We start from the raw sequence: 27316 nt of genomic DNA, 5'->3' as shown, positions 1-27316 counted from the left end.
ACGCAAACAGTTCTGAGGACAAACACGACCACTCTCTTTCAGATGAGATTTTAAGCAGAAGCAGAACCTCAAATGGAAAGTGAGTAAGATTACGGCACCGTAACCTAGATGATTACAAAAGGGGAAACTGCTCAGACTAGAACCTGACTGGAGATAAACTCTCCCAAAGGTTAAGCGCATGCAATAAATATCTCCATCCCTGCCATTGGCCCAGCGCACTCTTAGCTGTGAACGGGCCAATCTAGAAAACTCAGGACCTGTATTTCTCCTCCCCTTTTCAAACCAGCGTTTATACCCTGGGGCTTCATGGGTGCCTTCACACCAGCCTGAATGAGAGTGGTCCGGAGCATCAGCTGAAGAGGGACAGTGCTTTTTATAGCCTGCCGAGCCTTTGTGGATAACAGTTCTTCTAAGGTAGCCACCGTTCCAACGTCAGCACTAAAGGAGCCGTGTGGTTACACTACTAGCCCTTTAATTGCTATAAGTGTAACAAACTAGTTCGATTTGTCATTCAGCTGTTGTCGACAGGAAACCACTAACAGCAGTCAACTGACAACGCCATGAAGAATTAGGGTTTCTCTTTCTATGTGCTTTAAGGATTAAAACTTATCAAGGGGAGCTTATGTTCTTAAGTACGCATCCTGCAAGGGATTCTTTAACTCTGGTGGACAACTAGGATCGAGTGGGCTATGGTTTAATCCGAACAAAGGAATCACCAGGTAAGAGAAAACACTTTTTTTTTCAAATTCAAAAACTTTACTTCATTCCTGCTGCTTTTTTTATCGCCTTCCTCTTCATTGAGTGAATGAACTTAGAGCACCCAAGATTGGGTCCATCTCTGGTTATTGTCTAGGCATCTGGTTATTGTCTAGCCATCAGTGGTGATTAAGCCCTCAAAGATATTGAAGGGAATTGGCCGTGCTGCTGCCATGGATCAGGACAGGGTGCATTTCTTTCTTGCTTGCTGGCAGGGTGTATCTTCTGAAATCTGGGCACCCTCTGAAGTGGGACTGCTGCTCTAAGTGAGAAGCTGACCTGGCATGTTCTCTCTTGGGCACTGATCAAACTCCTTCTCTTCAAAAGAAACCAAAAACATAAAAGTGGATCAAAGCCCTCTAAACAGCAAAGGGAGGTGGAAGTTTGGATGTTCAGGCTCCAGGCGGTGGCTGCTGAATTGAACCGCTGGGTGCTGCATACGGTGCAGAGAAGGGTTGAGCCTTTAATTTGCCTTCTGCCAAGAAGCACATTTGGGACTGCAGATCTTTGCTTTGTTTTGCCCCACAGATGGGTTGGATCATTTTGGAGATATTTTTCTCCTCGGAGATAATAATTCTGCTTTCACAAGCTCCTCCAGTTAAGCTGGGAAAACCAACAGAAGCCTAATGTGGACAAAGCTTCTGGCAAGCTGGAGAACCCCAAAAGGGGTTATAGGAAGGACAGGCTCAATGCTTCTCCCCCTGGTCACTTTCCATCCCCACAAAGGCAGAACTTACTCAAACCTCCATAACTTTCACTCTCAGTTATAATCTAGGCCAGGCTCAAATTTTTCCCTTGTGCCATGATTTGGAGCCTGGATCTTTCAGAAGCCACCTTGCTGGCTGTGTGATCTCTGGGGGGGAAGAGCAGTTGCAGTGTCATGGGGCGTTTTGCATCAGGGCATCGTGGCCAGTGATGCCTGTCAAGTCGATGCTTTTTGTGGCACTTTAGTTGCCTCCCTGGTGAAACGGGGGCTTTTGTTTCCTATCTCGTAAGGCTGCCGTGAAATTGAATTTATTACAGATCCCTGAAAATGTAGGGTCAGGACAAGGTGCGTACATGGTCCACAGCGATATTGCTGACAGTGCTACACATGGCACTCACACGTGGTCCCAGATCTAGTGTGAGGTGGAGAAGAGAAGCTGGCTAGAAATTAAAGAGAAAAAAGGACAGCTACAGGACAGTGAAGGCATCCTCATTAATATACTCCAGTAGTCATTATCTCAAGTTTTAAGTAACTTTTGAGGGTTGCTGAACTTGTTATCTTTTGACCACAGTTTGTATTTTCTCCTAGACCTCCTGCAGCACTATCATTATGCCGATGCACAAGAATCTGTTAAAAAATAAATAAAAATCAGCCTGTTCTTGTTTTGTTCTGCAAAAATAGAGCTATTGCTACACCTTGGGTGTTACAGGCAAAAAGCCGAATTTTCTGATGGAGGAGAAAAGACACAAGACATATTTAAGTGAAAATTCTGCGGTGTTACTATTACTTTTTTTTTTTTTTCTTTCTGTTTTTATAATGACTTTCCATATTCTCCTAATAGAACATGGGGTGCTGTTGTATGCATTCCTACCCTGGGCTCTAGTGCTCTCAGTTGAGGTGGGATGCTCTTCAGCCCCTGCTAAGTAAGCCCATGATATCTCGAGCTGAGCATTAAATAATAATAATAAAGGCATCCTACTTCTACAGAATTTGGGCCATACATCCAGTTCAGACAAGGAGATCAGCCCTCTTATTTTTGCTTTGTGATTTTCCTCTTGACTGACTTTTCAGCCTGTAATTCTCCTTGAAACCTTTATGGGCACATCAAAGTCCAAGCAGGTATTGAGGCTGCCTTCAAGTGCAGAGGGGACTTTTGGAAATGAGGCATTTTTCACCAGCGATACCCCGTTGTCATCTGGAAACATGTCCCTGTGGATTTCACAGGAGTGATGGCACCATGTTGGGCAGAGTAGGAGCTTTTGGGCATACTGTTACTTCATCATTATTTGTCTTCCTTCCTTACTATCAGTCTTTCCATTCTATGTTAAAAAGGGAGTTTCCTCGCTGCTTTTTCATGCTTGATGAGACTCAAGGAGGCAACCAAGCGTTGACTCCATGTGGGTGAGCTCCCCTGTAGTCAATCGTTTCCTGCAGACCCACGGGGTTCAATCATGGGCAACAATTTTGCAAGAGCCCCGGGGCTAAATCCTGCTGGAGCCATGGGCAACCCCAAAGTTTCCACTCACTGATTCATTTAATGTGCTGCAATTCAGCTTTCTCGTTAGATCCGTACCGCACTGCAAGCAGCAGAGATTAGAGGTAGCAGAGGGGATAAAATTGGATGCAATTCTCCCTTTTCAGAGGTCTTGGCAACAGATTACAGCCTCAGGGTCCCACTGCTTGTGGAAGAATTGGCTGCACCATCAGATGTCACCATGAAACTCAAAAGAAAGTACATCCCTATATGAAACAGGATATACAGGTCATGGTTTTGGTTTAAAAATAAATGCTAAAGTGCAACTTATAAACCAGGAACATAAACCAGGCCTCTAGCATTTCATATTCAACAAGCCCTGTGCTTCTCAGAGGTCTCTCTGTCTTCCACATCACGGCTAACGCCACTTGACCTCATTTCACTGTCCAGCCAAAAAAATTCCCCCTCTCCCCTCTAAAAAAAAAAACAACCCCCAAAGAGAGCAACTCCTTGTGTTGAAATAAAAAATAGACTTATAATTATAATTGCTTCCAAGAAAATGTTGCAACTGAGCTGGAGAACAATGTTTCTGGGGTTTTACAGAGTAATTTTGCCTTTGTTAATGTCGGTCAGTTTTAACTCGGAAAACATTGCGGGTTTGCCTATTCAAGCTCCCAAACCCCATTTCAAAGGGCCTAAAGAAGAAGGACACAGCTGAGCAAAGGTGCGGACAGCGTGATCAATGGGGAATTTTTGCAAGAAGTAGTGCTGCTTGATTTGCTGGTGCCCCTGCAAACAAAAAGGAGGGAATAAACTCTGTGTTCACCATGGGCAGGACAAGGAGTTGTAGGTCTTTCAGTAAGGAAATTCGTGGCGATCATTAAAAAGTGCCAATCATTAAGAAGTCATTTTAAGGCTTTGGATCTTGAAGAGCTGTGACAGACTGGGGAACAGTGGGAATTTCCATCAGCAAGCACCAGTTAGGTTGTCACCCAGAAAAATGTAGGTCCACCAAGCAGATAGATGACCTTCTGAGGGTCAGCCCCACATTTCTGTGACCCTGTAAAACTTGCTTTTTTTCCAAAGTGAAATGTGCTCTTAAAAACCTCTCTGATGATTTCGTCCCCGACAAGCTTTTATTTACTTATGAAATAATTCGTTGAACTTGACTGGATCTCACAGATGACTTCTGCTCGTCTGGGAAGTGGGAAATCTGTTGCTGATCAAAAAGCAGCGTGCAGGACTCCTTGTGTCCTGCATGTCAGGCACGTAGGAGACAGAGCAGAAATAGAAAACACATGGGGTTTACAAATGAGTCCTTTGCTACCCAGTAAGAGGAGAAGAGTGAAAAATTATTAATTTGTCTGGGACATCTGGGTTGCCTTACCGATGGTTGAAACGCAACTCTGGGTGGAGGAAGCTTGGGTGAACAAACTCTTGGTGCCATTTGCATTATGGCCAAGAGGCAAATGAGGCAATTGACCCTGTATCCGAGTCACCGAGGTCCTCGTTTACCACATTGCAAATATCTCCTCGTCCGCAGAAGGTCAAAGCCTCCTCTTTTCTCAGAGCTCTGTTCTTCCCCAGGCTATGGTGGCAAGTGGTGAAGGACCATCAGATTACACCAGGTGGCCTCACAGGAGGGTGTCCCTCTTCTCAGTGTAGCCTGTGGTGGGAAAAAGGAAAATCCTGACAAAATGCCACGGGCAGAGGAACCGAGGTGTTGCAGGACTTAGCTGAGATCAGCTTGGTGCCTGCCCAAGATGCAAGCCACAATGGCATCCGTGTTTATGTGATTAACTGCTCACAGTGAATGGCTTGGAAACGAGAAAATTAGGGGCAGAACATCTCAAAACGGGTGCGTGATTCTCGACAAATGGGCTTCGAATGCAGGTTAAGTGGTCTATGGAAAAATCACAGCGTCATCAGCAACATGCGATGGAAGGAATGAGAAACAAGGTCATACTAAGCAAATAGAAAAATTGATATAAAATCTTTACCTTGACTTTTATCACAGAGTTTTTTCCCAGTTGCCTCTTACGTATTCAGCCTTCAGCACTTGAGACTCACAGGAGGAAGACCACAGCTGTTTGAGACATTACTAGAGTAAGCTTGCGTCAGAAAATACTCTTTTTCCAGCATTTGATGAAAATACCAGCGAGGCAGGGCTTTAACTGCTGCAAGTAGCAAGAAGAGGCATGGTGTGGAGGAAGCTTGGCAGGGAGGATTGTGGAGGAGAGCACGTTCCTATCAGTAGAATACCACACAGTAAACCTCAAACAAAGCCACTGCTGCATTTTCTTCCCCATCCCTTGGGCTAACCCACCAGATTCAGCAATAAACACCAGTAGCTGAACAAGGGAGAGCCCTGCAAAGCCCTAGCTAGGAGTTTGGATGCAGCCACCTTATTTCAAGGGGGGAGAGATGGAGACCTGACACTATTTTACTCGCAGAGATGCTGCCTTGGAGCTCAGAAAGCCCCAGTGGTCAAAATGGAGGCTGGAGGGTTGGTTACCATGCGTCAGCATCCTCCTCCAGCAGCACTCCAGTGCTCTAAATTGGCTTTTAATCTGCCAGAGGAATGGCAGCTGGGAGGTTCAGATGGTAAATTAGGATGCTCATTGTTAATGGGAGGGGAAAAATCACGAGCAGGCCATGAGAACAAGGTCTGGAGGGAACAAGCCACCCAGTTTGCACTGCAGGGGTGTAAGAAGCAGCCCCTGGGGCCAAGTGGAAAGTGGAGGTGCCTTCATCCCTCTGGGTGGCTTCAGATCGAAGCCGAAGTTCTTTCTGCAGTAGTCACCTTAACGGGAACACTTTTATTGGGTTCAGTGTAAAGGGAGTGTAAATGTGGTGGGAGTGGGTTCTGCTCCAGAAGGAGGCTGTGCAGTGGGCCACTGGTGTTGGGGGTACGGCCAGGTGGCCAATCCATTGGGTTTTGGGTCATCCAGAGGGAGCTGGCAGCATTTTTTGGACCCTCTCCACGTCCAGAGGTGTGGTTGCTCCTAGAGATCTTTCTTTGGGCGTTTTCCCCATGGGCTGGACTTTTGGGCTCGGTGCACAGCTTACGGGGGATTTGTAGCAGGTAGCAGAGATGAGCCAGCTGTGGGATTGCACCCTGCAAAGCTCCTGGAGAACATCTGGAGACCGACACGTGGCAGTGAGGTGGGACCACTGCCAGCCAGACCCTGCTGGAGCAGGGTTGATGACAGCCTGCACCTCCGGGCAGGGGAAGCTGGGGGCAGGTGGAGCCCATCTGGAGCGACCCGGGAGCTGCGTACGAGACTTCCTCTCTTTTCAGTGCCCTTTTTTTGCCTGCTTTTGCGGTGACTTCCCTCCGGCTTCTTTTAAAGGACACCCGTGGGCTGGTGCTTCATGATTTCTGAGCAGATTGCAGGAGGGCATTCACTGCCTCGGCTTCTCCGCTCTGGGTCTTGTCTCACGGCCGGGAGATTCCCAGTCTGGAGGCAACAGAGGAGGCACAGGGATGAAGGGCTGATTCTCCCCTCTGGGTCACAGCCCTAGGTCCCTAAAAACCTCCCTGGGATGCAGTAGGTAGATTGCGCATTATCTAACCTGTTTAAATAAACTCCTCACTTCTGAGCTGCTCTAACTGCTGCCCTCCCTGGAAGGGTCTGTGCAGCAGCCTGGCTGCAGCTGCTGGGTTTCCCCACTGTCAGAACTGGGAACGTGTCTCAAATCAGAAGCAGGTTTCTGTCTGGAGCTGCCGTGCTGGCGCCCTGTTTCCCAAGATGACTCGGCAGCCTTATTTCTAAGCCTTTGCTGCACCTCGTGGTGGCTCCTCCTTCCTACCTCTGCGGTGGATGGCAAGCAGCTTTCTAAAAAAGCAACTTCCCTTTTTTGTAGGAATAGGAAGTGAAGCTCACTTAGCAGAGAGCACTCAGATACTTCAGATGCACTCTCTGCCGGAGGATGAAGCCCTGCCCTTCAGCTCAAAGCGCTCCAGCTAACCCTAAATCTGCCCTCTCCCTCCCCAGCCCCAACCTGACCTCCTCCAGCTCTGTCCTCCCTCCCCAGCCCTTAGCTGGAGGAGAGCGGAGACAGCAAAATGCAAGCTGGGGAGGGAGAGGTTTAACAAATCTGCAAGGGCTTCCTCATTTCTGTATGTCCTTGGTATGCAAAGAGCAGGCCTGATTCTGCAGCACACCTGCCGGAGGGGCAGCGGGGTGGGTGTCTGTCCTGGTTGTCCTCAGGGAGCCCCCAGGATGGCCCTGGGCTCTGCCAGCTGTAGGATAAGAGGCATGGCATGACCCCAAGGCCAACAAGGCACTTGCAGAGTCCTACTTAGGGCCCAGATTGTTGTCCCACAGACTCACAGCCCTCCACAGGGCTTTCTCCCTCTGCCAGGAGCCTTGGCGATGCCCACGAGCATCGGCACCCGCATTGCGGGGCACCTTCCCTGCTCACACAGCATCGTGTCTTCAGCCACCCTGGTTTGAAAGCTATTAAACATCCTCTGCCTTGACCTGGGCTTCAAGCAGCCCCACAAAGCCTTTTCTTTGTAAACAACACCACCAGCACGTGGGCGGCCTCTGGGCCGTGCGCCGCACTCGGCGGATGTCTCCTTGCCTTCATCTGTCCCAGCGAGCGCAGCCGAGGCACGGACTGAAAGCCTCAGGGGTGCTGAGACCCAGTGTCCCTTCCCTCCCTGCTGCAGAAACCACCTCGTGGCATCACCCACAGAGGTTTTGGGGGGGTCCTTGCGACGGCTGGAGGACAATAAATGGCAACCCAGCAGGTCTGCTCCACAAAATGCATGGAAAATGCTCCCTACGGGAAGCCTCGGGAGTGTGTAGAAACAAATCTTGCTTCTGATACATCATTTACCTCCTAAGGCAGACACGTTTTAGTCTCCCTACTGAACATGCTGAGGCAGAATGAGAAAGTAACTTCCTCAGAGTCTCCCTGTCCAGGTCTTCGTTCATCAGAGCACACCGCATCCTTGGTGACATGACTCAGTAGGTTCGTAGGGGGTCAGGGCTCTCTGGAACAAAACACATTTCATCTGAAAAGACCTTTATTAGTATTTTTCTTCTCATCACAACAAGAAAAGATCGCTGCAAAGCCAGTTTGTTCAGCCGTTTCTCCGAATTTGGTGGTTTGCCTAGTGGAAACAACCCATCCACAGCCATCGCAGCTGATTTTAATGACAGCTGCTAATAGCCTGTGGGTTTCGCTGGGTTTTGTGTCTGGGTTCTCTCCGGGTTTCTCGCCTCTCTCAGTGCTGTTTTCATTGGCCAGGTTGTCTGGGAAGTGCAGCTTGCCCCCCCCCCCCTCCCCGATGGATCGTGCCGATATTCAAAATAGAGCAAGGAATCCTTGGGGGGAAGCGAGGAGCCGGTTCTGACACAGAGGCGCGATTAAAAAAAGAAAGCCCATTAAAAACCATCTGCAAAACCAGGCTGCTCTGGCATCCTGGGGGGGCGTAAGACTCGAAACCACCGGTCCCATGGATGGTGTGGACGTGGTGTGAGCCGGGGGTCTCTCACAGAGAAGTTCTGCCACCGCTCCCAGCCCCATGGAGCATCTGCCATGGGTCGGACCCGTGCTTCGTCCCTCCTTGGATCGTGCCTCCAGGAGCGGCTGCATGGCAAGCAGGCAAGTAGGGGTCACCCCACCCCTGTGTGCATCCCCCCGAGGGTGGGGAGAAGCCCAGCAGGCTTTTCTCTACCTTCTTCCTCTTCCCCATCCCCTCCTCATGTGGTGCCCCCTGCTCTGCTTCCCTCCCCCGAGATCTGTGGGGTAAAGAGAAGATGGGAGCAGTCCTGAGAGGCTGATGAGACCGAGCCCCGGGGGATGGTTTGTAGGGATGCTGATCCCTTGGTTTGCTGCAAAAAGAGGAGAAATGCGTGCCAGGTGTGCATGCCCTGGTTTTTCCATCCTGGGGTGGGTAGGGGAAGGGCTCTGTGCCCAGCAGCCAGCTCCAACACGGCTTTCCAAGCAGCTCAGGTGGGGAGCTGGAGATGTGCCCCCTTCCCTCTGCCCCTTCGCCTCACCTGAGGGTGGCAGGAGGGTGCTGAGACCTGACCCAGGGGGCTGATGGATCCTGCAAAGCCCTCTTGCTAGGAAAAGGCAGCTTCCCTTTCTGCAGGGAACTCATCTCAATTATTCCCCTTGTCCCCAGGGGAATAACCCCCAGGAAGGGCCTTTCCAGGGGCAGAAAGGTGGCTGACCAAACGTGGAGGTGTGGAGGGACACCCCATCCACCTGCCCATGTCCCCACGGCTGTGAGGGCCAGGCCGACATGATGTGGCTACAAAACTCTTTAAAACAGAGCATTTCAGAATTTGGCCAAGCGAGCACAGCCTGTGCCCACTCCCACAGGGCTCAGAGCTCACCTAGGGGTGGTTTGTGGAGTGGATCTCCCTTTCCTGTGCTCCATCTTGCCCATAGCTCATTAACAAGTTTGGGGCACAGCTTGTGGAGCAGCACCTTCGGAGGAGCTGGGGCAGGAATTCTGTCCTCCTGACCCAGCAGCCTGCTCCCACACCCCCGGGACCCCCAGCCCTGGCTCCGTGTCCTGGCCCGCAGCCTCTCGCAGCTCTGCCAAGCATCTGCCAAGCTCCAGCGGGGCGCGATGCTCAATGTAAGCAGCAATTTTTCCTCCAGACAGATGTTTTGATTAGCAGATGACCACTTTGGCAGCCTGCAGCTGCGTTCTACTTCTACCAAGAGCAAGAAGCTTTTATTATCATATCATTTTTTTTTTTTTTTTTTCTTCCCTGTCAAGAAACTTTTTTTTTTGCATCTGCTTAAGCTCAGGAGCCTGGAAATCAGCGCAGTCACACACCACCCCCAGCCTCACTCCGCCTTCTCCCACAGGGTCTCGGCTTCTCAGACAGACCCCAAACAGTCAGGTTTTCTGCTGGGTTTATTTGCTTAGGATTCACCTGCTGCAGCTGGAAAGCACGGCAGACCTAAATTGTGCTGAAAACAACAAGCTGGCTAGGCGTTGATTGCAGCAAGAAGAGATTCCCAAATCAGCCACTGGGCTAATTGAAACAGGGCCAAATGCAAGCAGAAATTCAGCCTGTTATCTTTATCCAACAAGGACCACGATCTGGATGGGGTTTGAGCATTGCCAACAGGAAATTTTTACCTGCTCCAGGGAACCTGCTTTGGCAGGGGAGTTGGACCCCATCATCTCTTAAGGTCCCTTCCAACCCCTACAGCTCTGTGAAATTCCCAGTTTTTCAGCAATTTTGTAAGGATGAAACACATAAGACAGCCACCTGCTTCACCTCCCAGCAAAAGCAATGATGCCTCTGGCTCCATGGTGGGGGTGTTCAAGGAAAGGTTGGACGTGGTGCTCAGGGACGTGGTTTAGTGGGTGACACTGGTGGAAGGGGGATGGTTGGACCAGATGATCTTGGAGGGCTTCTCCATTCCTAATAATTCCGTGATTCTCTCCGGCTCTTCACAGGGACTTCATTGCTCTAATTCCTCCATGCACAGCCTGGTCACTTCTTGTGAGCAGCAGTTTTGGGCCATAAGGGTCACCGTGCTGTCAGCAGGAGACCAGCACTGTGTGCATTGCAGGAGGTCTTCATGCCCTCCTTCTTGCAGGAAGGGTTGTCCAAGGGGACTTTACCTGCTGTGCCCTTCTAGAGGACAGTGGCCACACTCTCCACCTTCTGCCTGAGACAGATCTTCTGCAGGGCTGTTGCTGTTTATAGCACAGCACATTTCTTGTTCATTTCTGCCTTCTAACCACCTCCTAGCAACGAAGCCGCTAATCATTCACAGACTTAAAAATGAAATTAAAAAGAACTCGGCCAAAACCCAGCAAAACTGGAAAACAGAAGAAAATGCTTAGGTAGGGATGTCTTCTTCACTGCTGATCTAATCAAGTTCTTCAGTAATTCTCTGGTTCTGTCTTGCAACACAACCCAAGGGTGCCTGGCTTGGAAATGTAATGAAATATTTTGTTGAGGGAGAAGAAAGCTTCTGGAGAATTTAATGCGTCTGGGATGTGCCTAGACCTGGGGGAAATCTTTCAACTGGACTTTTTTTTGCTCCTCACTGATGTAAAATTGCAAATCTGGCATTATTAGGTTATTGTATCCAAAGTGAATTGATTTCAGTAATTCTTTCGGGTAAGGGGAAGACACACATGAAAAAGCTTCAGCATTTAAAACATAACTGTCTGCATTTTCAGAATATGGTGGTTTTTTTTTGTTTGGTTGGTTTTGTTTTGTTTTGTTTTGTTTTTAATGCTATTTCTATTAAAATGCTTTTTCTTAAGAAGGATATTCTTAAGTTTTAAAACGAGGTGAAATATCTAATCTTGGTCAACTATGAAAACCCTGCTGGATCCACCCTAGCATTTGAATGGAAAAGGGGTGATTTTGTGCTTCCTCTGGTCTTGGGGGTTTTTGGAGCTGCCCTCACAGTGAAACACTATTGGCTTACTCAAGCCTTAAGCTCTTTTTCCATGGCACACTTTCATGGGGGTGAGGCAAATGATGAGCCGCGACTTCTGCTTTTCTGCTAGGTTCTGCCTCGTTTTTCCCCCACGCCCACCCATGCGATCCCAAGGCCGTTCATCTGTGTCATCCACATCTCTGGTGCAGAAGGCATTACAGCCTTCACATCAGCAGCAATTTGGAGCTCTCTTGCTTGGGCAGCGAAAAGCAGCCAACCGCAGTCGACGGCATGCCCGTGGTGCAGGGTTGCTTACCGTAAAGAGGAGATGGGGAAATAAGCTCATGCTTGCAGTGCCTGGCTTAGCACAGGTACTTCCATCCTGCTCTTTGATCTGCTACAACATAAAGCCTAAGTGCGTCCAGCAGCACCAATCTGACACCATCCTCTTTGCTTTAGCTCCCCCGAGCACTCAAAATGGGCCAAGCATTGACACAAGGCTGCTCGTCAAATGCTGTGGTCAGCAAAGACTCGTGTCCTGGGTCTTGTGGGGGTTGCAGGCACAGCTTGGTGGTTTGCTCCTCTGGGGCAACTTCTCCGACCCCTTTCAGAGATGAGTGAACGATAAAACTTACATCCTTGTCCAAATATCAGTAGAAATATTGCTTGCGCAGGGCCATGTGGTGGGATCTTCAGAAGACTCCTCCGTTGGACCATTGCTGCAGGAACATCTGTGCTTGCATCCATCTCATCCAGCTCTCACTAACGAAAATATGACCTCTGAAGACAACCGAAATTGCCTTTGGTTCTCCAGGGCACACACAGCAGTTTTTGGAGGTCCTATACAAGTAACCCATGTGTCTATGACCTGCGTGTGTGCCCCACACATGTTCGGAGCTGTACATTATGCAGAGCTCACCGTCCTCATCTCTGCTGACTTTCTCAGCCAAAAATCTTTAGAGTCTCTCAGAAAAACTTCTGCAGAAATTATTTTTACCCAAAACTTACTGGCATCCAAACCAGACTCTTTTTTGCTAAAACTTTTCAAACATCCGGAAATTTTTGCATTGCCTCAGCTGTCTCTGTTCCATTACGATTTCTAGTTGCCTTCAAAATATACATTATTAAAATATATTTTCTTGATTTTGAACTTGAGTAAACTTGAGAAAATGAGTCTAAAAAGGAATGAACACATGGAGAACATTTTGGTTAAATATTATTGATGTGATGAACAAAACCACATTTTTCTTATCTATACTCACAGATTATATTAGAAAGAAGGGTTTCCCCGCTTTCAGTCATTAAAAATAAACATTTTTAGATGGGCAAAGTAGTAAATTGATGAAAGGATATTTTTATGCTTTTCTGAGTTACTGTTTTCTTACCGGCGCTCTTTTCCACTGTGAGGAAAAAATAGACTGTGAGACCTATCGGTTACTTTTCTCAAATCTATTTTTGTGATTCTGATTTAAAAACCAATAATCTAAAGCAGAAACACTGTGAACAATGCGCATTCATCTCAGCCATCTTTTTAAAAAAAAAATAATAATAATATTTTTTTAAAAAAAGAAAACATTGCCAGCAGTGGGTTGGTAGCTTACCAGAAGCGTGCTGCACCATTCAGCATTTGTCTGCAGCATTATTTTAGGGTTTTGTCTAAGACCTGCTGGCATGAAGGACGGTTGCACTGGCTGCTGAAGGCGCGGAGAGCATGAATGCTGGATTTCATAGGGATCATAAATACCTAGAGCAGTGCTAAAGCCTGTGTGCTGTGGAGATGAAGGCGTGGGTGGGAGCAGGTGACCTTTGCAGGAGAGTTCTTGCTGGTTCCATTTCCCGCCTGAGCTGGGACATGTTGTTTGCTTCGCTTTGTTGCCTTGCACTGACATGTCCGGAGTCGCTTTGCACTTGCATATGTGGAGAAAGCTCGGTTTATGTGAACACGCAGAGAGGTGTTTGCAGAGAAGTGTTTCCAGTCTTAGTGTGGTGGGACACCAAGGTGTCCCTGGTGCTCCCTTGGACACAGATACATCGTGTGGAGATCTGGAGGTCCCTGCTTCCCTGTAACCCTGCCAGAGGAGCTGGGATGGCCATAAGCCCGTTCAACACCTGGTTGGACCTGCTGTAGTTGATGTTTCTCCTTGCCCTCACATGCCAAGGATGATAGAGTCATCCTTGAGAGTGACTCAAGACCCCAAAATGTGCAGTCACCATTCTGCAGACGGTCCATCAATTCTCTTATAAAATAATCGGGTCAACATGACCGGCATTTGAAGCCTATTGCAGACTTATGCTATATCTCACATCCCCTAAGTCCATAGAAAAGATGCCAATTGCCATGTCTGCATTTCCCATTCGGGACCAGAGTATCCCAAGGACCCTGAGATACTCCAGAGAAATAGTAACAAGGACCACAGATCCATGTCCAACAGAATCTTGGACCACATGAATCATAGAAGGTCCTGAGTTGAAATGAACCCCCAAGGACCATCGTGTCCAGCTCCTGGCTCCACACAGCAGCACACAAAACCAGACTCTGTGTCTGAGAGTGTTGTCCAAATGCTTCTTTAAGTCCAGCAGCTCAGTGCTGTGACCACTGCCCTGGGGAGCCTGTCCCAGTGCCCGACCACCTCTGGGTGCAGAACCTTTCCCTCACACCCATCCTTGACTTGAAACAATCCTTTGCAGTTCCCTAGGTGAAAAGGGAACTTGAGCCACCCTAATTTATTATCCTGCTAAAAAACACCATTCAGAATCAGAAATGCTGTGTGCAGAAATGCACACAGACATCTTCCAGCGGTTTGCAAAGTGGAAGGGAAGGAAAAGCTCACTTCACAACACATGAGCCATTGCATGACAACCAGATCTAAGCAGAGCAAGATCTGGTTACAACCAGGAGGAGAGGCTGCTGAAGTTATGTGTCTCGCTGCAGGAAATGCTGTGGCTGACTCAGTGGGCCAAACCTCCCCTCCAACCGCACCGAGTCCGTGCCCACAGCGATGCTGAGGCCTATGTACAGGTGGATGGGCCATCTGAAAACTCAGGTCTGAGAAAAAATGAGAGAAGGATGGATGCTGAAAAGCTTTTCATTGGAGAAAAGTTTGTATATGGGGTTATCCTGAAACATTTTAATAAATCCTTCCATTTTGCTGACTTCAGCCTAGGCAGAAGAGAGGAGGCAGTTTGAAAAAATGACACCTTAAAATATTGGGATGTCTCTGTTAGAAACTTAGATTTTGAAATAAGAAACATGCTTGAAAGTAATAATAATAATAATAATAATAATAATAATAATAATAATAATAATAAATGGATTATTTTTTTCCTACAAATCTGCTTTCCAGAAGTCTTTTTGAACAAATCTGTTGGATTCTGACTACCATGATGTTTGGGGGAATTGACTATCCACATTATTCCCAGGACCTCCAGTCCTCCATATTCATTGCAGACCATGAGGTGTTTTAGAAAGAATGGGAGCCAAATTGTCTTTGATCAGACAAAAGTATTTACAATTTGGGATTTTTTTTTTAACATTTAGCCCATATCTTTCTATGCCTTTTGTTCAAAGCTGAGGCTGGGGCAGATTTTGGTGCTGGATGGTATAGATACCTTACATATCCATGGCAATAGCTTTTCAGTAATGCTGGCTTCAGCTGCTCCCTACATTTTCAGGGGGCTGAGAAGGCTGAGGTTGTTGTGGTTTGGCTATTTTGGCTACCCAGACTCACTATTATGCTTGGATTATTCACCAGACCTGAAATTATATTTTAGGGCTGCAAATTAAACCAGCCCTCAAGAATGAGTATAGAAACCCTAGTGTGGACCAGAGGGTAGTCTATGGAAAGGGTTTGATTCATTTTTGTCTAGTGCTCCTTAAGGTGCCAGGGACGTGTTTTTTCCAACCTACCTGTATCTGGAAAACATAATCCAGGAGGTACAGGAGGCCCACACTGAACAGCATGGCTATGGCTCGGTCTTGGTCTGGGGACTATGTGGCACTCAACAGGCACTGGTACACCTGAACAGCTCAGCACAGTGATATCCCCCAGGATCTCCAGCATCACCTTCTGCAGAGCATTCATGGAGCATCACCTGGCTGTGGAGCAAGTCAGTTGGGGGTCTGTGTGTTGGAGAGGAGACTCAGCTAGAAAAGTCATTTGTGCCTTTTTTTTTTTTTTTTTTAAAAAAAAGTGGTGATTTACAGCGTTTTATCTGAAACTCATCTGCAAAGTGTGAAGGACCAGGCTTGTGTGGGAACAGAAATTACAGGGTTTACAAGATCTGGGCTAGTAGGAGGTCTCTAGATGGGATGTTATTAGACTCACCCTTCCACTGTCCCATTTTGCTCTACATTTTCATCTTCTCCACTTTGTTCTTCATGGATTAGATGATTGTTTTCTCCCTTGCTGTCCGCATCTTTCCGCAAGAACAATTTAATTATAAAATAATTATTGGTCTTTCTTGCAGGATGGGCTTGCTTGGGAGCAAAAACCAGCTGACGTCCAACGAGAAATGCACTTCTGGAAGCAATTCAAAACACAAGAGTAAACCTCCTCCTGCCCCACCCAAGGTAAGTTTGCAGTTTTGTGACCTTTTGGGGGCCTCAAGGATGCCATTTTCTTTCCGGACATCTGTTATAGCCACAAATTAGATTTCTGCGTGGGTTTGTGACAATGGTGCTCTGAAAAGCTGTGTGGTGGTTATTATTATTATTATTTGCTTGGGCTGGTGTGGTGGTTTTACCCAGCTGGGCAGCTGACCTCCACCACAACCGCTCTCTCATTCTACCTCCTCAAAGCAAAAAGGGGAGAAAACATGATGAAAAGGGTTGAGATAAGGATGGGGAGATCACTTAGCAATTATCATGATGGGCAAAACAGACACAGCATAGGGAGATTAATGTAATTTATTGTCTATTACTAACAGTCTAGGGCACTGAGAAACTGAAAGCAAACTAAAAACACCTTCCCTCTAAAACTACATTCTTCTCCCTCCTCCCCCCGAGCGGCGCAGGGGAATGGGGGAACGGGGGCTGAGGTCCATCCCCCAGTCCCAAACTGCCCCAGCACAGGTCCCCCATGGGCGGCAGCACCCCCAGACCCCCTGCTCCTGTGTGGGCTCCTCTTCACGGGCTGCAGCTCCGGCCCGAGGCCTGCTCTTGCGGGGGCTCTCCATGGGCCGCAGCCTCCTACAGGCCACATCCACCTGCTCCACCGGGGGCTCCTCCACCCATGGGGGGGCTGCAGCATGGAGATCTGCTCCATGTGGAACCCATGGGTGCAGGGGGACAGCCTGCTCCACCAGGGGCCTCTCCACGGGCCTTCATCAGCCCTGTGTGCCACTGTGATCCTCCAAGCTGGCCCCATATCTCAGACAGGGCTGCTGCCTTCAGCACTCTGCAAACCAGGCTCGTCTTGCTGATCTGCAAATGGCACGAAGATGGGTCAGATTCACGCTAAGATTCAAAGTTGCAAACCGCAATGGAAACTTTACCATCAGGGCGGACAACAGGCTCAAAAAGAGGGTCTACAGCTAATCTGTGAGAATCAGAAATGCTGAGCACCTGCTGCTCCCTTTGGATTCATACAGCCTGTGCTTGCATGGACACAGGCATTTAGGGGATCTCAAATAATAAACTGTGTATATAAACATGGGAAAAGAGATAATCTAGATGCTTGTTGCTGTACAGAGGGCATGAAAATATTTTCTCTTTCCCTGTCCTTGTCAGCACTGCAGCCAGCACAAGAGAAACTCTATCTGCAATGGGCATGTGAAAGCCTGAAAACCATCTCAGGTCTTGAGCTCTGAGAAAGGGAGGGTGAGGGGGGAGGATGTCTATCATTGATTTTGATGACAGATGGTGGGGTTTTTTTACTCCTTTGGTTTCAGTTCTGAGTTCTCCCATCATGATGAAGTTCAGTTTTCATGACAGAAAATGTCACTTTGACCAAGAGGATGTTCTTTTCCTAAATTCCCTTCTTCCCAGTTCACTGGAGGGAAGCTGCTATCAGTGCAAATGCAGGATCATCAATCACCTTCTGACACTCGTTTTTTTGCCACGAGCACTAAGCTCCCACATGTCAGGGAAAGTCCATATTTCTTTCAGTTAAATTAGAAAGGGCAGTGGCTGAGCAGCTCTCCCTCCCTACAGTGCTGCTAAGTGGGAGCCAAAGGGTAAGGCGGACAGGAAGCACTAAATATTTTTTAATTCAGTGTGTGTAGTTCACCCCTTTTGCACACATATAAATATCCCTGGCAGTGGTCTCAGACCCACTTCAATCATTAGGCACTGTACCTGGGACTGATCACAAGTCTAAAGATGGGTAAAGGCCAACAGAGCCCACCGGGGCATTTCCATACTTCTAAAGTCCCAGCCTCCAAAGCAAGGTGGTTGCACCCCAGCTGCTGATTAGGAGTGGTCTCTGGCCAAACTAACCCTAAATCATTCCAAGGGGCTGGGCCAAAAAGAAACTAGGGACCAGGTCAACGTTTCAAATGTGGGGTGCCTTGCTGCTGATTAATTTTCTAGTTGAATCACTGCCTCTTTTTATGAACGTGTCCCTGAGGAAAGGGTGTTCTGCGAGCCATAGGGCAACCACGGCAAAGAACGCCCCAGCTTTTCTGCTTTGAATAATATTGCGACTGTTGTTTCTCAATGGGGCCATTCAGATCTCATCCCCCATTGATCCTAGAGCTGAAATCAGAGTTAGACAGACCAGGCTCAAAATGAGTGGGTAGCAGATTTACGTTTTTATTCAGAGGGGAGCCAAGGTTTATTCAAGCCGACAGTGAAGCCAGCTATGAACACATCACAGCAAAATGTGCTAAAACAATCACGACATACAGGGAGCCAGATGCAGGGCCTGTTGACTGACTGCAGTGGGCTCTGGATCAGACTCCCACTCATCTGTGAAGCTGAGAGCAGGCCTTCCTGCAAACACAGCAAAGCTAACAAACTTCTTTTTCTGTTTCCATCAAAGGGCAGACAATTTATCAACATCCCTCATCTAAACCAAGCCTCTGTACAAGGTAAGATGCTGAGCTCAATTACAGCTTCTTTCGTCTTCCCGTGGGGTTTTGCAAGGTGGTGGTCCCCCAACAGCAGGTCTTGAGAATGAGCTGTCATGTCACAGGCGTGCGGTTTCTGTATTTTCAGCATCGCCAGGCAGGGAGTTTATCAGTACGTTTCGGAACATTCAGTTAAATCACTAAATATTTGTCGCTGCCAGTTTCCCCTACTCATCAAAGAAATTAAGAGAAATACACTCCTTTGCTGGCTGAGCAAAGCAAGATCTGAGGCATCAGCTGCATTTCTCTGTCTGCTGCCCCGTCTGCAGCATGGGAACTTGTGGATGCGATATCCAGCCAGCTGAATGTTTCAGATGAAATAGCAGGCATCAGAGAGCCTAGGCAGACTACAAAGAGAACGAGAAGAAAGAAAAGTATAAAATAAGGATGCTTGGAGCCCCTGCCTGGAGACCGGTTATTGACTTCAACCACCTCTGCAATTATCTGCAAATCACAGATGGCGTTTGGTAGATGATTGCCTTTTAGCAGGAAGCCCTTTGCTACCTCTGCCTGGCCTCTGACAGCAGTTGTAGCTATTTGTGTCAAAGAAGTTTTGCAGATTAAAGATAGAGAGAGGATCAGAGAGGGCAAAAAATAGAGGAAGCTTGGAAGAAAGCAGTAGGCAACACGCAAATGTTTCTCGTGTGGGTGAAAGAGTAGGAGAAAGGGAGATGGGGCATGAGGAAAGGAAGAAGTGGGGTGGCAAACAGGTAAGATGGGTGGAAGAACAGACCTGGCCCTCACGGTCTTGTGGACACCTCTGCTTTTGACGTTTCTTACAGAAATCAGAACGGGAACCCTAAAATGTTTTGTTTTGAGCCAGTTCGGTGTTTTTCAGCCTTATGCCTGCACTGACACAGGCGTTGGGTGAGGCTTAGCTCTTTATCCACATGAATCTGTGTGCCTCTCTGTGCAAGGACCACTTTTCCAGAAGCCATGCTTTCTTTGGCAAAATCGTTTTCATAGCACGTCGCCAAGTTAGTTTGTTTTCATACCTCCACAACCGAGCAGACATCACCAGTTTTTCTTTTTTTTTTTTTTTGTCAATGTTTTCACTCTGGCTGGAAACACAGCAGAAGCTGTCTTTGGAGGCGTCTTTTACTTCTGCTTCATGCCAGAAGGCAGAAGTGGAAAGATGATAAATGCATTAAGTACCGCGTTAGCCGTTTGCAGATCTCAAAAATATCGTGGTCCGTTGGGTTTGGTTCCAGTTTTGGAGGAATACTCACACTGATGGTTTGGGAACTTCTCATTTTTCTCAGCCAGTGCCTAAGTTTCTAGAAATGATGCTATGTCTGCCTCTGTTCTATATAGCAGCATGGGCTGATAGGAACCATGCAAGGCATTTGAGATATTCTGGTGAAAGAGGATAATTCAAGTGAATTGATAAAAGAAGCACAAAATCCAGACTATTCAATCATATAAAAAAAAAAGCAAAGAGCTAAATTATATCTTATGGGAGCACTTCCAGTTCAAGGCAAAATTACTGATTATATATGCTTGAGATGTAATACTCAAATTCCTTTCCTCTTTTTTTTTTTTTTTTCTTTTTCCTTTTCCTCTTTTCTCCCTTTCCTTTCTTTTTGCATTTTTTTGCACTCCTTTCATTATGTCTATTTTTTTTTAATTTTTTTTTTTCTTCTGGTCTTGGCATTAGGCAACTTGTATCACAGTTTGAAGCTTTCACGCTGCTGTCTCAGAAATAATTTATTTAGTTATTGTTAACAAAAGCTTAATTCCTCCTGTCATTACTTGGCTTAATGGAAGGAGCACAAAAACAGGCGAGATGTGCATAACTCTCTTCTCAACCGTGGTGTTGGCAGCATCGCCAATCCACCCTTCACTTGTGAGTTATTCCACTGTGCGAGTCTCTCATTCATTTTTCCATGGGTCCCTATGCACTCGTGATGCCTTTAAGCTCAGTGCTGCATCCTTCCTCCACTCTGTGAAGGATCAGCCCCTACGTGAAGGCATTTCTTCTGATTGAGGAACTGCAACCTCCTCACTTGCTTTGAATAACCATGGTGTGAACAGGTCGGATTTTCAGAGGGTGGGAGCCAAACGTGCTCTGGAAATGGTGTCTTTTCATGCACCTCGAGATTAGCATCAAAGCTCTAAGTCTTTTTTATTGTTGTTCCCTGAATGTGGATTTGAGTTTGAAAGGGATGCTGTCAGGAACATGGTTGTGCATTTAGCTGGAACAAGGAAGAGATGCTTCTGCTGAAAAGGCTGACTTTTCAATGAGAAATGAGAATTTTTTATATAAAAATAGGCATTGCAAATCAAAAGCAAGGGAGAGAAGGAAGATGAGAGTGAATTACCCCAAATGTTCACATTTCCTGATAAAAAAAAAGTTCTGAGTTTCAATCATAAGATATGATCTTATGTGGAAAACAGAAATTATCTGAAAAAAAAATAATAATTCACTGTGTCAAAACACAAGGCACATGGATGCACAAGGCAGGAACACATCTGGCAGAAATCACTCTTCCATTTCAAGCCTGGGTGTCTCAGGGGGCATTGCCATCAGACCTGGACCTGCTGGGCAACGCAATATCCCCATCCCACAGTCTTCTGCATCCTCACCAACAGGACTTAATGGCATTGCCCTTAGTATGCCACCAGCAGCTGCGTGTTTAGAAGTCTCGCTTTCCTGGCACGCATTTCCCTTGGTGAACCAGCCCTTCCCTTGCTGAAACGGGAAGCTGGACCCGTTGCTGGCAGCTTTAACTCACGGCTGAGTGCAGCCAGTGGGGCAACACATGTCCTGCAGGTCGTCTTTTACCGTACAACCACCCTAGCACGGCTCTAAACCAATTCGTGGCCCTCGGAGGGATGCTGGCACAACCTTCGCATGGCTCCATCACTGTGGGGTGGTTGCAAAGTCTTTCCATTCATGACGGGACAGTGGTGGGAAGCCTGCTTGAACCCTTTCCATTAAGCCATCAAACTGGCACTCAGCCTACGCAAACTGAGCTGGTATCTCGCTTTCCTGACAGCAGCTCTGAGCCAAGATGTGTTTTGGCTCGCCATCAAAGTCCCCGGGCTGCTAGCTCTATCTCCAAAGCACTCGCGCCCAGCAGCCTGCTGCCGCGCGGAGCCGCTCATGACCTAACCTGACCAAATGGGCCAAAAAAGTATTATCGAGGCTGTTTCTCAGCGGGGTGACAGGCTGAGGGAGGGAGGGAGGGAGAGAGCCTCTTTCATCATGAGACGGCAAGTCCTGCTGGCTGAAGCAGAGGGAGCGCTTTTCTTCTGGCTCACTTAAGCATGCAGTGTTTCTCAAATGAATGTTGAGAGGGGGATAAGAAGGAGTCATATTATTTTTTCGGCATAGAAAACCTTTTTGTCCTTGCAAATTTTACTCTTTTTATTCCATTTCTTCTTTTTTATTTTTTTTGGTTCATTTTGGTTCTGTTTATTAGTATTTATGTCAGTTGTTTCAAGACCCAAATTTATTTTCCTTTTCCTTTTCCTTTTCCTTTTCCTTTTCCTTTTCCTTTTCCTTTTCCTTTTCCTTTTCCTTTTCCTTTTCCTTTTCCTTTTCCTTTTCCTTTTCCTTTTCCTTTTTTTCTTTTCCTTTTTCTTTCTCTATTTCTTTATCTGTTTTTTTTTTTTCTTTCTCTTTTTCTTTCTCTTTTTCTTTCTCTATTTCTTTCTCTATTTCTTTATCTTTCTCTGTTTCTTTCTCTTTCTGTCTTTATCTTTCTGTGTTTTTTTTTTTTTCTCTGTTTCTTTTTCTTTCTCTATTTTTTTTTTTGAGCACACAGCCACTCAATGCTTGACCATGTCTACCCACTTGCTTCTATTTTTTAACACAAAAGTGAAGCCGCTGCTTTTTTTCACTTTCAAGAGGAGCTGGACAGTGTGCGTGCACGAGCATGCTGGCTGGGGACAGCTAGCAGCAGGCACATGCCCAGAAACCTCTCGTGTCAGAGAAGCTGTGCTATAACACCTGCCTTGTCAAGGAGGCAGCAAGAGATGGAAGCACTTCTCATGCCTTGAGATCCCTCAAGGGGAAGCCCCCATCCGTGCAAGCTATTTTAAGACTTCAAAGCATTCTCCCTTGTGGCCGACCATCCTTTTCCCCACACGTAGCAGAGAGTGAGGCTCTGCTGAAACTTCTCTTGCATCCCCAAGTTCCTCCTTGCAAGCCTGATGTGAGCTGCTTGTGGCTTTGGCTTACAGAGCCCTGTTCCTTTTCTCCTCTCCCCTCTCATGCTGACCCCTTCTCATCCCTCCTCACCAATAAATCACCAGCAGAGCAGCAGCCAGTCTGTACGGACACAGAACCCAAGTTGCCCCAGAGACACGTTATCTTGCGATGACAAAGGGCCAATCTGGCTCTCTTGCTGGTGGCATTATTTGAAAAGGTCACACAGAGACTGTGGCTTGACAGTCTGTTTTGAAAAATGCTATATATAGACCCTCCATGGCTCTTGGTGCATTAATTAGGCTGCATACAAGCTAAAGGCTTTCCACAGATATCCTCTTTTTCTTTTTCTTTTTCTTTTTCTTTTTCTTTTTCTTTTTCTTTTTCTTTTTCTTTTTCTTTTTCTTTTTCTTTTTCTTTTTCTTTTTCTTTTTCCTTTTCCTTTTCTTTTTCTTCTTTTCTTTTTCTTTTTCTTTTTCTTTTTCTTTTTCTTTTTCTTTTTCTTTTTCTTTTTCTTTTCCTTTTCCTTTTCCTTTTCCTTTTCCTTTTCCTTTTCCTTTTCCTTTTTCTCTTTTTCTTTTTTTCCTTTTCCTTTTCCTTTTCCTTTTTCTCTTTTTCTTTTTTTCCTTTTTTTTTCCTTTTTTTCCTTTTTTTTTTCCTTTCCTTTCCTTTCCTTTCCTTTCCTTCCTTTCCTTTCCTTTCCTTTCCTTTCCTTTCCTTTCCTTTCCTTTCCTTTCCTTTCCTTTCCTTTCCTTTCCTTTCCTTTCCTTTCCTTTCCTTTCCTTTCCTTTCCTTTCCTTTCCTTTCCTTTCCTTTCCTTTCCTTTCCTTTTCCCTTTTTCCTTTTTCCTTTTTCCTTTTTCCTTTTTCCTTTTTCCTTTTCTGCTGTGTGTTAGTTCAGTGCTTGTGTTTGCGTGCCAATCCTCTTCATAGGCTTTGATCTGCCCCAAAATATCTGCTCGTTTCGCTTCAGCGGCTGCAAGCACACCGAGCACACGTGGATGGTTGCACAACCTCTCCGCGAGCAGCACTGGCACAACCCAGGCATGCAAACGTAGCAATTCAGCTCCCCGAGCCTCCAGCCACAGAGATCTGCCCTTCACATGTGTACCCAGTGGCTGCTTTTGCCATGCACAGCATGGTTTGTGTGTAATACAGTGCATACATTTGTTTTGCTGTGCCAAATTTTAGGCTGGGCAGACATGGATGGAGTCAAAGTAAGGTGTTAGGGTAGGGGATGGGGACTTAAATCTGCTCACAGCCTCGGTCCAGCTGGGTTGCAGGAGAAATGGGAGACACAGAGCATCAGGTCTGAGGTCTGGAGAGAGGAAATCAAAAATGCATTTGTGTCAGGGAAGGAGATCCTGCATCCTGCTCCCCTGGGAATCACAGCTGAGCCAAAAAGCAGCTGGGCGCTGAAGTCGAAAACAGCAGCACAGCTTCCATGTGGTGTCACATCTGCAGGGAACAGCACGTGAAAGGGATGGCAAGATACAGGCTGAGCCCAGAGCATCTGGAGGCTGAGCTAGGCCCTAGCAGTGGGCTCCTCTAACAGGAACTGAGATGTCTCCGTACCTCCTTCAGTCAAGAAAACCTCCTCTTGTTGAGCCAACTCCCAGAGCCACCCTGGGAAGCGTTGCCACAGCAGTTTTCATTTCCCGTCCTGTAAAACCGAGGCCAAACACCGATGGATGATTTATGACCCTTCTTATTCCACACAAACATTTTCTCATTGTTGACGCTCGGGGTTTTGTGGATATGGGGATCTGGAGTGCTTTGAAAATACACACACAGGAAACACTTCGGTGAATCAGTGCTAGTCCCTGAGCAGGAGCTGTGGTTGGCAGGAAAGCTGGGTTGGCAGAAAGCTTGGCTTTTGGGAGACCCGGGGGGGTGAAATGCCCCACGATACACCTGAGTGTGCATTATCCCCCAGAAACAAGCTGGATTCAATGTGCTGCTTCTTTTTTTTTCTCTTTAGAAAACGTCATTGTGATTGCGCTGTACGACTTTGCTGCCTCAAGTGACCGGGACCTGGAGCTGGTCAAGGGGGAGAAACTCCAAGTCCTCTCCAAGTAAGGGAGCTGCTAGAAGAAAGGGGTTCAAGGAGCATGGTCCGGCTGGGAAAGAGGGGGAAACTTGGGGTCAGACACAAATTTAGGGATGGGGAAGGTGACACTTCCCGCTTCCCTTGGGTCATGGATAATTTGGGGTCAGGTAGTGTCCACACCTGGCTGCTACTGGGACCTTCCTCATTGTCAGTGTGTATGGGCTCAGAAATAGCATAAGCAGCAGCTTAACTTAGCCTGTTTCATATTTTGTGCTGATCGTGCTTTTGCAAAGGATGTGGGTTGGGCGTATTCTGGGGAAAGGACAGAATCAAGCCAGAGAGGTGAATGGTTTCATTTCATCTTGTAAAACTCACGAGAAAAGAGGCTGACGGTCCATCTGCCCAGTCCAGAACTGGGCAGGGGTGAGCTTTGGTCCCACTTGGCCTTGGAGGGCTGCTCCATCCTTGGCTGCCCTCTGAGGTGGCCTCCAGAGGTGACACGGTGTCTGGCAGATAATGGAAGGAGCAGAATGGTGGAGCCTCCATACCCTGAAACAAGAGGCAAAATAAACCCACAAAGACCCAGATTCCCCTTCTCTCATGGGGTTCTCAGCAGAGGTTTGGGGCTGTGCTTCTTCTGCATCAATACAAAGAGGCTGTCACCTCCATAAATCCCCGAAAGACCAAATGTTGTCTTTCTCACCAACCTTCAGCCGAGCGGTGGTCCTAGGAGATTGAGAGGGACCTGTAGAGTAAAATTAACATTTTACCTAATTAACACTGTCCTCCTAGCAATGCATGAAACCCCAGAAACTATGTTGACCTTGCACCCTTAGCTTGTTGAGAAACCTCCTCTGGACACTCATATTTTATTTTTTTTTAGCGAGGGGGAGTGGTGGCTAGCAAAATCCCTCAGCACCGGGAAGAAAGGCTACATCCCCAGCAACTTCGTCGCACAAGTGGACAGCTTGGAAGAAGAAAAGTAAGTGCATAAGCTTATGAGGGGTGAACACTGATGCAGAGCTTTCCTTTCTGAAACACCATCCTGTCACTGGTTGTTGCGTTAACCGAGGTGCAGGCCTCATATCTGGCACCCTGCAAAGAAAGATTTGAGTCCCAAGGGGGTTTTATGCTTATTATACAAGCAGAAGAAGGATTTTATCCCATGGTTTATCCTCCTTGATGGCATTCAGTTATAAAGGAGCAGACCTGCTGACTTCTCTTGGGATCCCTCTTTCCAATCTCCTTTTGGAGGAACCCAACCATCACTGAATTCAGCAAGTATTTCACAGCAAGCAGGAACTTGGTCGAGACATAAATGTTCTTTGTATCCAAAGGTGTTTTTTTAGTGGCTGTGGGCACACAATGCTCAGACTCCAGCCCGTGTGTCTGCTCCAAATATAATTTTCTTGGGCTTCCTCATTTACCAGGTGAGCTGTGGGTCCAAGAGTGCCTCAGGGACCATGCTCTGGCTGGGCTTGCATCACTCATATGGGGAACTGAGCAAACTCTGCTCTCTTCTCTGCCTGAATTGATAAGCCCAAAGTGATAGAAATCTGGTGTTACTCTATCAAAAACAGCTTGTTACTACCACTTTCCAGCAGATAAAAAGCTGTTTTCTGAGAAAAATAACCCTCAGTTTCAGAGTGTGATGGTAAAAAGAAAAAATGAAAAAAAAAAGAACTGGAAAGATTTTTTTTTTAGAGCTTTTCCTGTTCAACCATAATTTTCCCTCCTCTGTCTCCCAGGTGGTATTTTAAAACTCTGAGCAGAAAAGATGCTGAACGGCTGCTGTTGTCTTCTGGTAACAAAGTTGGCTCGTTCCTTGTCAGAGAGAGTGAGACCAGCAAAGGTGAGTGAGATCTGCAGAGCAAGTGGAGCTCCTGGGCATTGCCATGGCTGGGAGAACCTTTCAGACCTGAGCTGCAGGGTTCAGCTGTGCCAGTGTTTGCGTGCAGCTTCCTGGACCCAGCTGGGCAAAATCATGTTTGCCAGGCTCAGCAGGGCTGTAGAAGTGAGGTGGGAACTCTGACAGCAAAGATTTTCTCATGATGCCGCCTGTACATGTAGTTCAGGCTGTGGTGAGGGTGGCTCCTGTCACCGCAGCTCGTGGCAGAGATACAGGAACACAGATGAGCAGCAAATAGTTTCCAAAACAATGTGTAGGGGGTTTCTTTTCCCTTTTTCCCCGAGGAAATGTTGCTTTTTTTGGTAAATAGTGATTCTTCTGCACACCCTTGGGGAAGCATTTCTGCTATTTGCAGCAGAAAGTGGAATTTTGGAGAGGTTTTTGAGAGAAACATTTTCCAGAAGAAAGACATTTTTTTTTTTCCTGATAGCCTGAAGCACAGGGAATCAATGCACACCACGGCTAATTGTTTGGAGGGAGACTGGCTGGAGCAGGAGAGGTGGACATCATCCACTTTCCTTCCCTGTGGACATGGCTGGCTTTTGAGGACGTGACCCAGTGAGGATGGAAAAGGCAGAGCATTGTGGCAACCTCTCTTAGGCAGTGGATATAGTTATTAACTAATGCTTAACCGTGTAATTGCAACTTCGTTCTGCGCTGTAAATTTGTAGACACTGGAAGCTGGTTTAGGTGCTGCCGTGGGGATTTCACATTGATTCTTCCCTTCTTTGCTCTCCTTGCATCCTCTGGGCCAGCAGGCGTGCTTTGAGCATGGAGGAAATGATGCTCGTGATGGTCCCGTGGTTGTGCTCTGAA

At 47.1% G+C, this 27316-nt stretch overlaps 1 protein-coding gene across 1 annotated transcript in view; it reads left to right on the top strand.

Annotated features, from left to right (window-relative positions):
- Nucleotides 1-8475: 8475 nt before the first annotated feature.
- Nucleotides 8476-27316, top strand: part of BLK (BLK proto-oncogene, Src family tyrosine kinase) — a 30815-nt gene continuing 11974 nt past the window's right edge. Inside the window, exons 1-6 of the mRNA XM_032184977.1 lie at nt 8476-8555; nt 15789-15891; nt 18302-18350; nt 24523-24616; nt 25475-25573; nt 26340-26443. Of these exons, the coding sequence (XP_032040868.1) occupies nt 8476-8555; nt 15789-15891; nt 18302-18350; nt 24523-24616; nt 25475-25573; nt 26340-26443 (529 nt within the window). The remainder of the gene's footprint in view (nt 8556-15788; nt 15892-18301; nt 18351-24522; nt 24617-25474; nt 25574-26339; nt 26444-27316) is intronic.

Source organism: Aythya fuligula, chromosome 3 (genome assembly GCF_009819795.1).
Source record: "Aythya fuligula isolate bAytFul2 chromosome 3, bAytFul2.pri, whole genome shotgun sequence".
Classification (NCBI taxonomy): Eukaryota; Metazoa; Chordata; class Aves; order Anseriformes; family Anatidae; genus Aythya; species Aythya fuligula.
This window is presented reverse-complemented; position numbering and strand designations above follow the sequence as displayed.